Below are 18,086 nucleotides of genomic sequence, written 5' to 3'. Positions count from 1 at the left end.
TCTCCGGGTCCTCCGTTTTTTTCTCTCCCCATTTCCATACACGTCCACATGGTGATTAGGCCACTTCGATGAGCTGGCCAGGTCGTTTGCAAAAAAAAAGAGCCATATAGCTCAGTGTGCCTTACCTGGTAATATACAAAATAAAACATTGTTTCGTTTTTTGTTTATTTGAATTCATGTGACCATGCTGATAGCACATTGTACTCACCACTGCGCCACCCAGCACATACGTATACAATGCGGTACTGTGTATCCATGATCACGTTTTTTGCGGGGGGTCAGATCACGCAAATGTTTGTCGTAAACCCATCTCCACCCGAAACGTGGTGCAAGTTTCTTGAATCCCTGCAACCTACGTTCACTCAGTAATATCAATAGGTTGTTGCGATATTCCGTTTAACACGTTGCCCTTCGCGACCAATATTATCCATAAAATAGGTCTTGTTTGAGTTACATCGCGAAAATATAAATGCGTCGTTGAACCCGCCACCACCAGGCACAGCCAGTGAGTAAGGTTTGTCCCGTGAACAAAACGTGAGAATATGTAGCTACTTCAGAAACACTTGGAGTGTCCAAGAGCCGACGCACATTGTTTACAATGTCACGTGACAAACCTTACAGACTGGCTGGAAGCGTCGGGTCGAGGTGCACTTGCGACGCGTTTATGTTCACGCGATCTAACAACAAAAGCACACTTTACCGTGACTAATATTGGTCTCGGAAGCCTGCGTGTTAAACCGTACCGTATATTCTTCTTCTTGGTGCTTTCGGTAAAGTCACGTAGACGGTAAATAATAAAATAATACAAATAAAACGTAATAAATACAATTCTCACGACGTTTAGGCCACAACGCAAGTAGCCGTTCTCAGGTGAAGAACATTCAGACGCTGTCTTTCCGACAGACCTGTTCTTCACCTGAGGACGGCTGCTTGCGTTGTGGCCGAAATGTCGTGAGAATTTTATCTTATTATGTTTAATTTGTATTATTTTATTATTTCCCTTCTACGTGACTTTACCGAAAGAACCAAGAAGATGAATCCCTGCAGTCACGAAAGCTTTAAATCAAAATGTAGTACCGCATATTATTATATTCAAACCAGACGAGAGCCCATCCAGACCAAAAGTCTCCGTTTCAAGAGAGACCTGGTGAACAAAGCAATGGAGAACACACCTCAACAAACGGTCCGAACGTGTCACACAGGGGATCGGCAAGGGAAGTAACGAGAGCCGCAGTGCACCGTGCGGCAGAGGTCGCAAACGGGTTTTGATTCCTTACCCGTACCCGGCTGCACCAGGGTCGCAAATGGGTACCCGTTCCCTACCCGTACCCGTACCCTACCCGAAATGAGTGACAAACGGTGACTCACCAGTGACTCACGGCCTACCTGTACCCGTAACCGGCTGCACCAGGGTCGCAAACGGCTACCCGTACCCGTACCCGGCCGGGTACAGGTAGCCGGGTATCGGGTAGGGTACGGGTATCGGGTACCCGGTTGCGACCTCTGCCGTGCGGTCAATGCGAGAGACGTTGGTCCTCAATAGATAACGCCACGAAACAGTGAAATAAACGAGCAGCACTCGGAAGGTCGCCGACCCCCTGGTCTAACGCTACGAACCTCATCTCAATAGGAGCGTCAGATATTAAAAACCACAAGACACATTGAATTGACGATACCGTAGCAGACATTTTGAATCAGAAAACACGAGTGCAGTTTGTCGCGGCTGGAGGAAGGCTTCGACCATTCCACTTCGGTCATGGGAGTCTCACCTAACCATACTTCACCGTACTGGTGAGTGCAGGCTGGTGGAAGGGTGTGAGTCTGGGGGGGGGTGTGGGTGGTCTGGCCTTTGTTAAGGTATCGCTCGCCGCTGATGTTAGTGCCGCCCGGGAATCGAACTCATGTGGCCAGGTACAAAGCGAAGTTCGCTAACCATTGCGCCCCCCGCCCCCCCTTCGTATTACCTACATTGGTGGAAGGCACCGATTTTAGGCTGAGTCAACCTGGAGGCGTTCCAATCCTGCACGTCGTACGTACCGTATATTACAATGCCCCTCTGATGGAGTGCGTGGGACCAGTAATGGAACCTCGGATTGCTGGGACGTGTAAGGGCAGTGCAGGAAACACGATATGCCACTGCTGCCCACTTACACAAACAAGGCTTCCCCACACACACACACACGTGCACTCACACACAGCAGCTGTTACTCCCACTCGCCAACAGAGAAAAAGCAACAGGCCCTCATTTGTAAAGCGATCCTTTTGCCTTCATATATTTAAAAAAAAACTCAACATATTCGTCAATAACACTGCCAATAACGGGGAAAATATATGTAATAGCTGACGTTTCGGCCAATGGCCCTTCTTCATAGCTTTTCACAAAATACTTTAGCTTCATAGCGGGCCTCTGCTGGTCCGCCTTTTTCACGTCCCAACTCAGTGCTATCCCAGCCCCCACACACACACATCAACTTCTGTTTAGCCTTACATGTCCATTATATATTTAGTGTTAGCGAGCACCTCTTAAGGCCAAAACGTCACACGAATAAAGGGCATTGTGGGCAAGACCACGCCAAAGCCACGTGTCTGCCCCAGCGCTTGCACTCGTGTTTAAGGCTGAGTCCACCTAGGGGAGGGCCCACAAGCGAGTCAAAGGTCAGTTACCAACCATGGCAGGGAATCCAACTCAGGTGGCGGTCTTGTAGTGGTGGTGCTCAGTTGGGGTGTTACCACAACAGTACTGTCATGTTTTTTTGGGCATCAACCTCTTGATTCACAAACATCTCTCAATGAGACGACAGGAGAGAGAGACAGATAGGCGAGATATACAGTTTGTAGTGAGATAATAGAAATGCAGACAAACACAACGATATCGTGAGATGGGAAAAAGAGATGCAGATACAACGGACAAGAGATATTAACCGGCTTGTCACCGTAATTAGCTTATTGTGTTTACATTACGATGCAGTTATTTGAATTTAAGCTAATATATTGCCCATGAATGCAGGGCACATTGAGCCTTTGGGGCGCTAAGCTTTCACTTGGTTTGCTACTGGCTGAGCGAGGCCACCACCATCCACCCCCCTTTCGTCCGCACAAACACACCCCGTGCCCTAACACGAAGAAGAAAAAAACACCGCTCTCCTCCACAACTTAACGCCCCTCACAATCCACCGCTCCTCCCACTACCCCCTCCCTTCTCATCTCCCTCTACCACATGGCTCAAAAGGGGCACGCGGCTTGTAACGGAGTCGATGCGTTGTAGTGTGTGCGGAGTTGTCTCGTGCGCGGTGCTGGCCACCCACGCCATCCCACCCCCCCCTCGTGTTCATAGGTGCTGCTACTCGCCAACAGCACACTTGCCCCAGCAGCCTGCTGAGGCTATCCTGGGGGTAATCTTTGTCTTTGTTGTCTAGACAGACGCGCCGGTATCTGCCTGCGCTGCTACCCAAAACTTTTTCGCCGACTTCAGCTCCGCCACTACAACTCACCAAAGGGTGTGGGGGTTCAGGTTTTAGACTGTTGTTTTTATTTACGTGGCAAGCAATACTAATAATCATAGTGAAACCTCACGGTCGTGATGCTGGCGTGTGGATGTCAAAGGCCGTCGCCGGTGAACGAGAGACGCAGCGTGCGGGGAAAGGTCTCGATTTGGATGACAGCGTGAACTCGTGGTTGGGTGATCGAGAGGACATCAGGGCCGCCGATTCGCTCACGGCACCGTCTGCGTAACTTGCAGCGGCCATCGTCAGCGGCTTTCGCAGCCGCTGAATTCCGATGTTGGCAAGTGCCGTGAGAAAACCTATCGACTCGGTGAAGTGCTTGCATTCTTTCCGTGTGTGTCCGCTCGTTCTTTGCGCTGTAATCGATTCGGTTATGACAAACAGATGTAGTCGCTCTTAAGAGCGAGCTATCTGCCTTTTTTTCACGTGCACATATATATATATGTTCACGCCAACTTATTTTAATATTTATGCTTCGTTATTGTTTTAGACTGCTCAGTATTTTTTTTGAAAGAAGTCCAGTCTAACTTTCATCCGACCGTAAGGGCGGTTCGTATTGTTGTATCGAGCTGTTATTGACCAAGTAAATCGATCTCCCTTCCTGACGTGTCTCTACTGTTAAGGGGGGGGAAAGTCTATCGGCGTTTCGGTCTTCCAGACTTCTGATAACAGCTCTGAAACCGTAAAATCAACAGGGGGCAAACATTTAGTGCAGGACATTTTAAGCACCGCACCAACTTTAACTCTCCGTATTGCGCAAAAAAAAAAACACGGACACTCCGCTCAGGGTATCGTTTTCGAGGCGCACTTCACCCAGCCCCAAGCTGTTGCCGTCGTCTGCCGGCTCATCCGAGGGAGGAGGTCCTCATGATGCTGTTCTCGCGGAGCTGCCGGGCCGTGGCTCTGCTCCTTCTCTGCGTCCCGTGGGCCGTGAGCCACATCAGCGGTGACGGCGACAACGACGGAGGCTCTGGCTCGGGACTCGAAGCGTTGTCCTCCGTGTGGTTCCAATCGCAGGCAGTAGCTCCTCCTTCTCCTCGCCCGTTAATTACACCTCGGCGCTCGCTGAACCACGATGGACCCACCACCACGACTGCCACCACTCCAAAAGCAACAACAACAACATCATCATCATCAACAACGACCACCGCTTCTCGCGATCAACGGACGGATAATTCCGCGAGCGTCGTACCACCGGGTCACCAGGACCATCGCTCAGAACCTACCCTCATCACGGACTCGGCGGAGGTCTTCGGCAGCGGCAGCGGCAGCGGGAGCGACCGCTGCGGCATCTCCTTCGCCATCGAGACGGCGGGCCCCGCGCGCCCCGCAGAGGGCAAGTGCCGCCCGGCCACGAGGCAGGAGATGGACCGGGTCCGCCGGGTGGTGTCCGACTACGGGCTCGTGCTGTCCAGCGTGCGCGACACGGTGCTGGCCGAGGCGGGCGAACACGGCTCGTTCGCCGGTGCCCTGCGTGCGTCGCTGAGCGCGCTGCGTGGAGAGCACGGCGAGCTGCAGCGGGGAGTCGTTCGAGTCGAGGCAGCGTTCGAGGGGGCCGCGGGCGACACCCTGGAAGAGCGAGATGCCGTTGGCAAGGCGGCGGTCAGGTGATTCGTGTCGCGCGCGCTCTTCATCGGCGTCGCATGTCACAGAAAACTAACTTTAACAAACTCACACTATGGGAACCTCATTTGCCAGTAAAAATATGATAATTGTTTTTTTACCCTTCTATCTGGCAACAAAACTGACACCTTTTTACAAGGAGTCATGTTTGCATAGAAAGCAATACCTGCAGTCATAATACAAACAAAAGAACATAACTCTGATAATGTGCACTGTCCTTGAAGTTGATTGGTCCACACCCGAGACAGCTTTCCTTAGAGCCTAGTCTCACATGGGTTGGACCAGATGACGCCAAAAGGCGCACAACTCAAAGACAATGCACCATCAGAGTATGAGAGCTCGGGGCAAGCATCTACACTATGGGAACCTCATTTGCCAGTAAAAACGCATTAATTGTTTTATTTTACCAGGTAATAGCCACTGCGCTATACGGTATAGCTGTTTTGTAGAAGCAACCTGGCTACAAATGATAGTTCAACGAAGTTGGATTATCATCACGTGGAAATGTATAGCAGCCGAACACTCCAAACGCATTTTGATTATAAATGTGAGGGGTAACACCGGAGGACCCGGAGAAAAGTCCACGCCGATCACGGGGAGAGAGACACGCAAACTCCAAATATACAGCAGGCGTCGGTGTCCGGACCGAACCGACGACCTCCTGTATACCGGGTGAGGTAGTTAACATCTCGTTAGCGTGGCGCCCCCCAAAATAAACACTGCCTTTCGCTCTGTGAGCTGCACGCCGAGGCGAGCCGAGCTGCGAGAAACTCGCCACTGATTTCGCTGCTGTGTGGATCTCGCCCGATCTCGCTCGCACGCTTTAAGCAAGGCTTGAGCGTGGCATGTGGTGGATGGGTCCACCAAACCCACCACCAGCAGGTCGGTAAGGCTTGTGGCAGTGAGGTGTGGGCTAGGAGTTGTTATTGCCAGCTCGTGGGGTGCCACGGTGGTGGAACGTTAATTACCTCGCCTGGTTAAACAGGAGGTCGTGCGTTAGATCGATCACGACCCTGACGCCTGCCGCATATTTTGAGTCTGCGCGTCTTTTTTTAACGTGGTCGCGTGGATTTGTCTCCGGGGGGATCTCTGTGTTTTTTCTCTCGACATTTAGAAACATGCGTTTTAGAGTATTTGCAGCGATGAATGTCAGCATGATCATCCACTTCGTTGAGCTATCAATTGTGGCCAGGTAACTTCCGAAAAATAGTTACTGTATATAACTCAGTGGGCCCTACCTGGTAAAATATATAAAAAATAGTTTCGTTTATCTAAACACTCATCACGTACAATAACTGGATTGGTCACAAACAGCCCAATGCTGGAACCGTCTTGAGAAGTCATCTTGAGACCCCGGGAGACTTAGCCGTGAAGCGTGAATTTACAGAGTGATACCTCCTCGCACGCAAGGGGTTTCCTCCGGGTGATGCGGATCGCACTCAGCCATTGGCACGAAACATTTTGATATATTGAGGATCGTAGAACTTGGACAAATATCGGTAGCGTCGGCTCACCGCATGGCTGCAATCTTCCAGTAGCTCGCCTGTGGTTCCTCGGCAACTGTCAGATGCAATTCGTACGAACGGACGCCGCCGCTATATATACAGCTACGATGAAGATGATTAAACCCTGGATGCGAATCCAATATCGCAGCAGTGCCACCAGCTCAAGTGGTCCGAATCCTGGGTCATACCCAGGTACCAACACTGAGCAAAACTTTTCGGCTTCTTAATTAAAGTTGTACATTTCAAGACAAACATTTACGCTCGTGTATGTTCACGTCTTTTTTAATCTTCAAAATTCTCTTTATCAGAACGTTTTGAACTCTCGTATTACTGCTACACGGATAACCCCGCGTACTGTTTACAGGTTGGGGCTCTGAATTAAATATGCACGTTTGATTTCACATCGTTGGTTCATTTTAATCAGTTAATTTCAACACGTGGAATAGAGCGATCGTTGAGCCTGTTGAAGTTTGGTCACTGAACGCCTCTTCCTCCCTCTCTCTCTCTCTGCCTGTGACTGCTGCTATACCTCGACTTGTTTTGAGCAACACTCGCACATACGATCTTCTCTCCCTGTCTAACTTGTGGCCTCCCACCCAACTGTCTGTATAGCGCAGAGAGATGCGGAGACCGTACACGCAAACGCTCGAAATACCAACTTGTATTGTATTTTGCAAGGGGAGTAAACCAAATATGCAGTTCCTTTATCGCCCTCGAATATCATAAACAATGCTTTCTGCGCGAACGTCAAAGAGGGAGAAGAGAAAATACGTAATGGTTGGCCCGCTCCGTTATAAACCCAACGACCCGAGCTCGATTTCCAGCCCCGGCTTGTCATCAGCGGTGACTAGTTGTTGTGATGTTATGGTGAAACGAACACCATGGTTGACTCGTGTGGGAGGAGTCTTTCACCCGGCAGGGAGGCCGCAATTTTATATGTTTACGATTAAAAACACAAACCCGAGTGTCGGTGACACGCCCGGCATTAGTTCAGTGCGAATTATTTTTAAAGCGAGATAATTTCTCCGATTTTAATAACTTAACTTTTTTGTTGTATCGCGAATCGGATGTTTACATGGTACTCTTCGTCCTGAGTTTAACACAACTGATTACACGCCAGAGCGACGATCCGATCTGCGCGGTGGGGGAAGAAAGAGCGCAAGAGAAACCCCGGCAGGAATTCAACTCCGTGATCCCCTGGAGCGCGCAATTGCTTCACGCGCTTGAACCAACGCGGCTCCACTTTTCATGCTCCAATTCCGGGCAGATGAAGTGCTCCATCTCAGGATTTTTGTGGATCAGCCGCAGCACGTTGGCACGCACAGGCCCTCCGCTATAATTACCGGCCGCCTCACCTCCGCATCGCAACTCAAAGGGCGGCGCGTGCAGGTAATTGAATAAATTCACAGATCAATTAGGATTCCTGTCCTGACGGTATCATCTTTGCGCCGGCAGACTTTAAGAACGGCAACCGGCCCCAAGTGGTCATCCCGCACGAGGGTACTGAAGTTAATTCGAGTGCTTCAAGCAACCTGCCCACTCCACTGCAATGGGCGAATTGACACGGGCCGAGAGAAGAGGGTTTTGGGGGTGCAGTGACGCCTCTCATTCATGGCCAAGTTGTTTCTGGAAAAGAGACACGTAAATTTTGATATAAAGCGTTCGTGACTGCAGTGATTCATATTCTTGGTTCTTTCGGTAAAGTCACGTAGAAGGGAAATAATAAAATAATAAAAATATTAAACAATAACATTCTCACGACGTCTCGACTGCAACACAAACAATCATCATGTGTGAAATCCACAGCAAGAAAATTTGAAACAAGGTTGCTGTAGATTTCACACTTGATGATGATTTCCCTTCTACGTGACTTTACCGAACGAACCAAGAATAAGAGATACGTTGTTCAGTGGGCCTAACCTGCCTTTGTCTTTGACTTGATTACCATTTTCACTATTTCGCACTCCTATCGTTTTCTTCGTATCGTTTGCTGTTGTAACTTTCTGCACCCCCCCCCCCGCCCTACTCTGCACATCTGTAAAAAAAACAGCTTCATTAGCTCATCGGACTTCCACCTCCGCTCTAAATAAACATTCTGATCGCGACGATTCTCCGCCGTGCCGCTCCCCTGACCTCTCGATGTGTCGCGGCGAGCAGAATGCGCGCGAGTCTCGCCGAGATGTCCGACTCGCTGCTGAAGGCGGCGCGGCTCCACGCCTCCCTGGAGGGGGCCCTGCGGGGGCTGCACGACTCCGCGCGGGACCACGGGGATCGCCTGGCCCGTCTGCAGGGCGCCCGCATGCATGGAGGAGTCTGGGCGGACCGTGGCGCGTCGTAGAGGGCAAGCGATCCGTCCGTCCGTCCGTGCGAACGTGGGTCTGCGCGTCTTGCGGGAGCGACGCTCACCACGACGAGCGGATACAACGCAGCAAGAGGGGAGCACATTCGGCACATTTGCCAGTCGTCTCAGGCAGTCAACCCACGGCACCTGGGTCTGTTACAAATATTCGCCACTGTTATTGGACAGCGATGCTTGATCTGAAAGTCCACGTAGCCTGGCACAAGAGCCGTGGTGACGTCACCGCCGCTTCGTGGTGAACGGCGGTTGTCGTTTGATTGTGGGGAGCGGTGACGCAGCGGTTAGCGCGCTGCGCTAGAAACCTGACCACCCGAGTTCGATTCCCGCTCACGGTCACCAACACACAGTGACGATTAGCTGAACCGATCCTGGGCCTCCCCTAGGTCGACTCAGCCTCAAATGAGTACCTGATGCGGTGTGTAAGCATCGCCACTTGGGAGACAAAGTCGGTTAGGGGTGGTGCTGGCCACCCACCCACCCACCCTCTGGTGTACCGTGCCGGCCTTTGTAGGTGCTACTCGCCAACAGCATTTGCAGACGTCAGCCACATGGGGCCCCATTTGTCTTGATGTGTTGGCACAGTGGTGAGACACAGGTGGTGCATCTGCCAGTCATCTCAGCCAGTCAGGCAATAACGCCTGTGTGTGTCCCGTGAACGACTGCAAGCAGGCCACCATCACTTGACGTGGTGGCCTCAAAGTGTACCTAGCCTGGCACAAAGTGCACTGGTGACATCACTAGCGGCGCAGTGGCTGGGCGCTGCACCACAATCCTGTTCGCACCTAGGCGTGACTCGCAGTCATTCACACGATGTGTGACTGTCCTGGGCCTCCCCTATTCCTACTCAGCATTAAATGATTACCCGGTACGATCGTGTCGGCGTCGGAAGTTGGGGAGACTTTTTCGAGCCAGACACGTCGTTAGCCCCACGCCGCGCTTTCTAATAGCCCTGGGCCATATATTATCCCGGGCTAAAAGGGAATGATCGCGCCTGCGCGCGCGTGCGCTGCAGACGAATGCAGCCCGCGCGCGCACGCGCTCGGTCGCGATCGCAAGCGGCTCGCGCGAACGCGACGGGCGCAACGTGGCTGTCGGTCTGGAGTCACCGTCGTCGTTGCATTACCTCCGCTGCTGCTGTGGCAGATTGTGCGGGCCCCGTTTGCCTCGGGCTTAAGAATAATAACGTTGTGGATTTTTTTCTTTGTGTGTGTTGGAAACGTCCGCCCCCGACCCCCTTCCACCGATACACAGGCGCGGCGTGCCACTGAACAGATCCGGATGCTCGACCCTGCCTGTGGCCAAGAAGAAGGAGGATTACCTCCGGACCCCCTGCAAGGCGACGCTACGATTGCGGCATCGGCAAGGGGGGCTTCGTTTCGCGCCTGGAGCTGTCCGGTGCTGAGCTCTGGAAAATATTTCCCTCCGTCTGTTGTCGCCCGGATGTGTTTTTGGGTGGGTGGTGCCGTTGGCGGGATGGTGCGGGTTGGGGAGGGGGGAGGGAATGCCAGGAAAATGTTCCATGAGAAATTCGAGCTCTGGGCGTCGGTAAAATAAAAAAAAAACTAGCTGTCGCCAAAAAATTACGTTTGCATAAATTCCCGGGGATGAACGGGGGCCACTGAGGCTAGTTCATAAATAATCTCAGCGATGCTTATTTTTCGTTGCTACCCAAAAAAAAAAACCACACGGCCACATTCCCGCAGCAGGCCGCACTACGCCGCAGACAGATCCCGTCGGAGTTTGGAAAACGCAGCGTACAGAGAGGGCTCTTGTGTGCACTGATGTACGCAGAGCCTCGTAAAGCCAAAAGCAACAGCAAAAGTCAAATCTCACAGGCACAGCCTCTGAACCGTTATAGGGTAAAAAAAAAGGGCAAGGCAATAAAGTGTTGAAAACCAGTATTTAGTGTGAAACACCGATGCACATGATGAAGGTTTATCAGTCAAGAAAGATCAAAGCCATTTGTCTGGTCTATTTGAAAACACTGGAGCACCACGCTTGGTCTGTAGCGTCTGCTGGTCAATGTTTCGTTTTTTGTTTACTTTCATATGGAAATAGTAATTCAACTTGGTAATGCGGCGCTCAACGGTAAACATACAGGAAGCACAGGAAAGCGGTGAAGGCAGCCACACAAGGAGCCGGTGCCTACCCCAAGCTCTGGAATCCTCTACATATATGAATGTGTTATATTAGCCAATTAATACGTGTTTACACGTGAAGGGAAACCGGAGCACCCGGAGAAAACCCAATCGTGCGAGGGAGCAACACTCTATCCCGTGCCGATGGAGCAGGCGGTATGCACATTTTGCCGGGGTATGGCACCTCACCAACCCTCACCGACTGTGTGGCAAAGGTGGCAACCCTGCATCGGTGTCGCGTCGCATAACGAAGCGTCCATTCGGAGCTCTCGCAGAGCAGTGCGACCGCCACGTGTAAGAGAGTGGCCTGTGCGAGAAGACATCACGGAATGACTTCTGCATTTAAAAAAAGAAAATCTCCACACCAGCTCTTGTGTTTTTCTCGCTTGACCCGCTGCGGAGAAATGTTTTGCAGCTTGGCACTCGAATCAATATTTTGTTGTTGTTGTTGTTGTGCTCAGAGCTGGTGAGTAATCAAATTAATTTGAAAGCCAAATGTAACGCCTATTGATTTTTGTTGAGTCATTGGTGACAAAGCCACGACCATCAAATCACTGCGCCCGTGAACCATGCTTAATCACCGGGTGGCTGGAACCTGGTTTCAGCCACCGGGTGACTAAACAGGACGTCTGGAACCTGGATTGGAACTCAGGGTCTCAGCATATTTGTACCCTGAGCCATCGGCCCACCTCACACTCTGCTTATAGAGTCCATGGTGGAAATTCGACGTTCATTTGTCAGGGGCATGGATATCTATCGCACAACCACTGTTGGCTTCCCGCTAAAATTGTACTCATTTTGGTTGACCCCTGATGGTATGAATGGCTGAGTTTAGTTGAGGCTATAACTTTGAATCCACATCATAGCATCGCTTTGTATTCCGTCAATAGAAAGAAACCCAACATACCAGTGCAGGATGCTCTTGAAGTAGGCATTGAGATTCGGTGAAACTTTTGCCAGCTAAATAATTGATTTTCGTGGGGTCATTGGGCAGATAAGGAAAGAAAACGCGCAACAAAAATTGTCACTAAAGTTATACACGCCTGGTTACACGCGTGCGCACGCAACCCGATTGATTATGAAACACACCCCGGATGCAAGTGGTAGGGGGGCGAGAAAGCGCAGTTACTATCGCGATTCGTACAAACTAATAAGTCGCATCATTCGCCCAGATTACCAAGCATTGTGTTATATAATCCTGGCAGCGTTCAGTCCTGGCAGTGCAACAATTGTGTTACGTAATCCTGACGGATAGGATGCCGACGTGGTCGTTGGCAGGTTGGGCTGGCTTGGAAGGAATTAAATACTTCCTTTATGTAATAATGATGGGGTAATCAAACGACGGCTTTTTTACCGGTCACAGGCTCTTGCGAACCCACGCACAGCCCCCTTCGGGTCAACGTCAAAGCGATTGCCTCGCTCCATTGAGCATTGAGGCATTGGTGCTCATTTCCTGTTTACATCACCTGAGACAGTGGACGTTCATAGGGCATGGCCAAGTCTATAGGACAACCACCGCTGACTTCCCCACAAAGCGAGACTCGTTTAATCGACCGCCCCAATCAGGATTCGAACTCGTATCCTTCCGATTACAAGCCGCTCGCTCTACCACTGAGCCACCGGTCCAGCTGATTTGATTAAGCATTGAGTATTGATTACGATGGCATGACATGTACCGGGTACGGCTGTGGCTCAAATAACTAAGCTAAGCCGCTGAGCCGCCTTTGGGTACAACATCAATTAACTCTGAGCCTCAACAAGACCCAACCGTGGTTCACGGCTCAGGTTTACCAATCTCCTCCGTTTTTGAGATGTAAGTGATTCGGAACTGCAATCAATCAAACTTTACTTACCTAGCGCAATTCGTGCAAATAAAGCAATACAAAGTGCTTTACAGGACAAAATAAAAGCGACTGACACAATGTACACAGCGATAAGAATGTCGCATATTTCTTTTTTACATCGCATTATAATGAACTAACAGTATCATAAAATGTATAATAAACACGTAAAAAAAGCATCCTAATTAAACGCCAATCTAAAAGGGTATGTTTTAAGATTTCGTTTAAAACCTTTCACTAAATCTGATGCCCTCAGATTCTCAGGCAAGCTTGTTCCAAAGGCTATTTGACCATAGAAGCTCAAGGTATCTTATGATTGCTAAAAACGCGGACGTGTTTGGGGCGTCACGGTGGCGAGATGCTTAATCCTCGTCTGATATGCAAGAGGTCGTGGGTTCGATCACGACCCTGACGCCTGCTGTACATTTGCAGTTTGCGTGATTCTCTCTCTTTCCCCGTGGTCGCGTGTATTTTTCTCTTCACATTTAGAATCAACGTGCGTTTAGGGTATTTGGCTACTATAAATGTACACACGGTGATAAGCCACTTTGTTGAGCTACTAGTTGTGGCCAGGTCACTTCTCAAAAAAGAACTCTACGACCCAGTGGGCCTCACCTGGTAAAAATAAATCAAAAGTTAGCTTCGTAAAATAGCTCACGGTCAGGGTCCCTGTTTCTCGCATCCACCGTGGGGGGGGGAAGCGAGGGGCCCATTCCTCGCTGAGTCTGCTTCGACGGTCGAGGACGAGAGGGATTGCTACGGATATCGATGGAGACGCGAGCCGAGGGTGAAATCTAATCGAACGCGACAAGGGTGACCAGTCGACGGGTGCACGCGCCGTGGCTCCGTGAGCACACAGCAGCGGTGTGTGTGGTGTGGGGGGGGGGAATTGCCCGATGATGCTGGATGCAATTACCAGCGAAACGTCGTATTCAAATTATAAATGTTGTGGTTTCACGCTTCAACACACCGGTGGGCTAAAGCAGTGAACTATTTGTCTTTTTGTCAACGTGACACTTTTTTTGCTGATTGGCCGTGTCGGGTGGTGGAGGGTTACGACACATTTATAAATAACGCGATCTAAACCCAAAAACGTTGATTATGAATAATATTGGTCGTGAAAGCCTACGTGTTAAACGGGAGGGGGGGGCGGGTGGGGTGTTGAGAGATTTCGTTGCGCGGAGCTGACGCCACGTCCCAGTGATTAACACGGGCCCCCGTGCGCTCTTGCAGCTGCGATCATAATTACTTAGTGGCATTTCTCTGAGCGCGCAATTAATAATGCCCCCTTTTATGCGCCTGCGATTAACGATCGTGGGGGACGGAGAGAATTGTTGTCGGGCGGTACGTTGTGTCGGCTTTGGGGGGGAGGTTTGGGGGGGGAGGAGGCAAAGAAATCTCGAAGTCTGAGAGTCTCTTTTTTCACAAGGGTCATCGTGTGGCACTCAGTGGCCCTTCATCGGACCAAATGGTGGAAATTACCCATTGCCATGGTGAGGGCCAGTCTTTCCGTAATACGAACCATGAAATTCTGACTAAATTAGCACTGTGGTCTTGATGATTCTACCGCGATTACACGGGGCAGCGTTCATCTGTTTAATGTCAAAGCAGCTTTTGAGTCCACGAGATGAAATCTGATTTTCGCTTTGGGTGTGAATTAAGCTCACGTGCATCCATGTTTATTGATCGAGTTTCGTTTTTTCGAGGATTGTATCGAGTCTAAAGCCCACTTTAAAGAGGCGCGTGCGTGTTGATTTCATTAAGATTTTATGATCGGTTAATGCGATGTTTAGATGTGCATCAGAAACCCTGTTTCTACCCTTGGTTGCAAAGGATGTTCAATGAAAATGGACATCGCGGCTATAAATGTAGACACAGCGAATTCAATGTAATGATCCAAACATTTGCAAGGGATCCTCTCAATGTGTTGCGACTTAGAAGCAAGGCCAATGTTTGTTCGAAAGCACAATCTCCCCAGGGAGAGAGAATGGGCCAAGACTTGCTGTGTAACACTCTCAAGAGGTCACAGGTCAGTCGTACTTAGTAGGCACTTGAAACAATAATGAGATTTTAAGTAAGCGGATCAATGATTGCTTCCATGAACTCGGAAAAAGTTAAAGGCCCCCCCACCCCCCATTCAATTACTTGCAAATGTCGAGGTTTTTTCGATGGCTTTGGTGATTATTTCGCCACCAGCGGTGGCACACATCGCCGAGGTGATGTGGTTGTGGTTGTCGGACGAAAGGGTGGGGAGTGGCAAACCCTGCGCCAACGGTGTCAATTCCACATTCCTGCGACGGGAGGGGGTCGATCGTGAGGCACTCACGAAGCATCTCGCTGGTCAACATTTTGAGCATTGCTACTTTGCGTTGCAATGTTGCACATCAGGGAGCAGACTATGCATCAAGTGTATTCAATGTTACTGCTTTTATTATTGTTCTAATTATCGCTGCTGTATTTCTCATTGCCGGCATTAATGCACGCGTCGGCGGTGCGTCTCCAAGGTGCTATTGTAACGTGCGGTGTCGTGCGAACGTGAGCTCGCATCTCATGAAAAAATACTGTTCTACCCCCCCCCCCTGCCTCCACATCTGTAAACTGTCACCTGTACATAAACTCGCTCACACAGCAAGCAAGAGTGTTGCTTTCGTGTCCGCTCTCAGTGTCCGCGTACTATCGCATTCCTATAAATGCTAAACAGTGGCCACAAAGGCCCTTTGCATGACGGGGCCTCCGGGACAATTCGCCTTCGCAATTCGGGATTTATTTGAATCAGGAATTCAGTGGACGATGGATTTGGAGAGGATCTGATCCGATGTGGCTGCCCCCGAAGCTCACACCTGACAACCGCAACATGTACAAATAATTCCCTTTGGTGAATTGCCTTTTGGGGAATTATCAAGGAGAATACCTGACGCTTAAGATTGACAAATATTGAGCAACTCAAAACAGCCGTGCGTTCAGGAACTGCTCTTCCACAGTATGCAACCACCATCCGCTCGGAAGAATCTGTCAAGAAGAACGTGGGCAGAGATCGAGCCGTGGGTTGCGACTGAGGAGCAGCACCCAGAGCTGTTCATCCCAAAGAAGCTCCGTGGCCGCCCTGTAGATGATCATAAATTAGTGAACTATTTAAAATGTTAATGATGTTCTAAACGGGCGAGAAAGATATTTGGCACATATTTAGCCCGATTTGTTACTCCAATCAAAGATAAAATATATTCATCCAAGAAGAAAAACTATAAAAAAAAACCCTATATGTTCATAATTGGGCCCCCGTAAATTTATGAGCCAGTGGTTTATTGGGTGTCACTGGGCATAGCCATTTAAAGTTATACTACTGGATGAAGACCAGTACACAACAATTGAAACTTGTAACACGCACAGTATTCACTCACCATTGAACACAGATACCGACTGAGAGATGCAATGAGCCAGAGACAAGCAGGAAGGTGCGCGGGTGAACTTAGAGCAACAGTTGCCCAAGCTCTGCGGTCCTTTATATATGCAGGTGTTATCGCACCAACGAATGAGTGTTTGCAAGTGGGAGGAACCCGGAGCACTCACAGACAGCCCACGAGCACGACAGGGCAACATTCTATCCCCGTACAAATGGACAAAGATGGAATTTCGTCTACATTTCACTCTACCGCCGTCTCCTGGCAAACCAGAGTATGGCACCTTTCTCGACACCCACTGGAAGCGAGTTTGCATGGTAAATGAGCGTTCCATCAACCCTCGCTGCTGACTCTACAGTGCTGGATTACAGGCGTGTCTCGCCAACACCGCAATATATACCGTGGCTTTCCTCTGGAATGTTCCAGCAGCTTGGGTTGGACACCTGTGACTAAGAAAGGATTCATAGCTCATCGGATTCATCAGCTTCAATCAAAAACTTACAAAAAACTCAACACTAGAAATTAATATTCTTGGTTCTTTCGGTAAAGTCACGTAGAAGGGAAATAAAAAAATAATAAAAATCAAATATAATTAAAAAAATATTTTTATTTATTTATTATGTTGTATTTTAATTATTTTCGTATTTCCCTTATACGTGACTTTACCGAAAGAACCAAGAATATGCATCCCTGCAATCACGAAAGCTTTAAATCGACTCGAAATTAACGCTGCCTTGACAAGGAAAACGTATATTACAGGTGACGTTTCAGGCAATGGCCCTTCATAGTACATAGAGAGGCCACAGAGATAAATATCGCCACTAGGGAGACAAAGGCGGCAGGGCGTAGTGCTGGCCACCCATCCCTTCATGTGCCGAGCAGTCTGTTACAAAGTGACATGGGTAATCCCGTCCCTTGTCTAAGAGCGAGCGGAGCTGTTGGAGGAGTGGTTCGAGCACTCTGCTACGAATCCGCCGACCCGAATTCGATTCACGCGGCCAACATATCAGAGGCACACATCTGATCCGAGATAGACTCGACAAACGGTGGCACTGGAGAGACAAAGGCGGCCGGGCGTGGTTTTTTGCCACAGCAACAGTCCTCTACTGCCCTCTGAGCCACGGGGCCACCTGATTCCATTCTTGCGTTCCTCTTTGGAGAAAACGCAAACCATGAAAGGCGGGAGAGTGCGGCGTGATGATATTGTTGCTAAAAACCGCGCATTGTTGATATCAAACATCATCTCAAGTTCAAACAAATTTCAAATACGGCGTCAAATGGCATGCCACGGGATTGCTGTTGTCGTTTCATATTGTCCCGGTGCTGCGGATATGAACTCCACGGGGCTGTAATCGCAGCCAGTAAAATATTACATCCATACGTGGTACACACGTGGTCTATGTGTGTACGCTGCCACGATTGCGTGAATGCATGTATGCATGCAAACAGCACATCCGTGTACGTACACGTGTGCACGTGGGTGTATGCATGTATGCATGTTGGAGGGAGCGGTAGTGGAGCTGTTCGCGCTGCGCTACGAACTCGGCCATCCGAGATCGATTCCCGCTCACGATCAACACCCAGTGACGATTATATGTAACGGTCCTGGGCCTCCCCTAGATCGACCCAGCCTCAAATGAGTACCTGGTGCGATGTGTAAACATCGCCACGAGGGAGACAAAGGCGACTGGGCGTGGTGCTGGCCACCCACCCCCTCGT

At 49.9% G+C, this 18,086-nt stretch overlaps 1 protein-coding gene across 1 annotated transcript; it reads left to right on the top strand.

Moving 5' to 3' along the window:
- Positions 1-3,241: 3,241 nt before the first annotated feature.
- Positions 3,242-13,388, top strand: LOC144724972 (uncharacterized). The gene is made up of 2 exons (XM_078604340.1): positions 3,242-9,003; positions 10,242-13,388. The coding sequence occupies exon 1, from the start codon at positions 4,371-4,373 to the stop codon at positions 5,112-5,114; it is 744 nt and encodes a 247-aa protein (XP_078460466.1). The 5' UTR covers positions 3,242-4,370; the 3' UTR covers positions 5,115-9,003; positions 10,242-13,388.
- The last annotated feature ends 4,698 nt before the right edge of the window (positions 13,389-18,086 follow it).

This window comes from Lampetra planeri, chromosome 22 (assembly GCF_965212315.1).
Source record: "Lampetra planeri chromosome 22, kcLamPlan1.2.h2, whole genome shotgun sequence".
Classification (NCBI taxonomy): domain Eukaryota; kingdom Metazoa; phylum Chordata; class Hyperoartia; order Petromyzontiformes; family Petromyzontidae; genus Lampetra; species Lampetra planeri.
The sequence above is the reverse complement of the archived record's forward strand: the minus strand, read 5'-3'. Positions and strand labels throughout refer to the sequence as shown.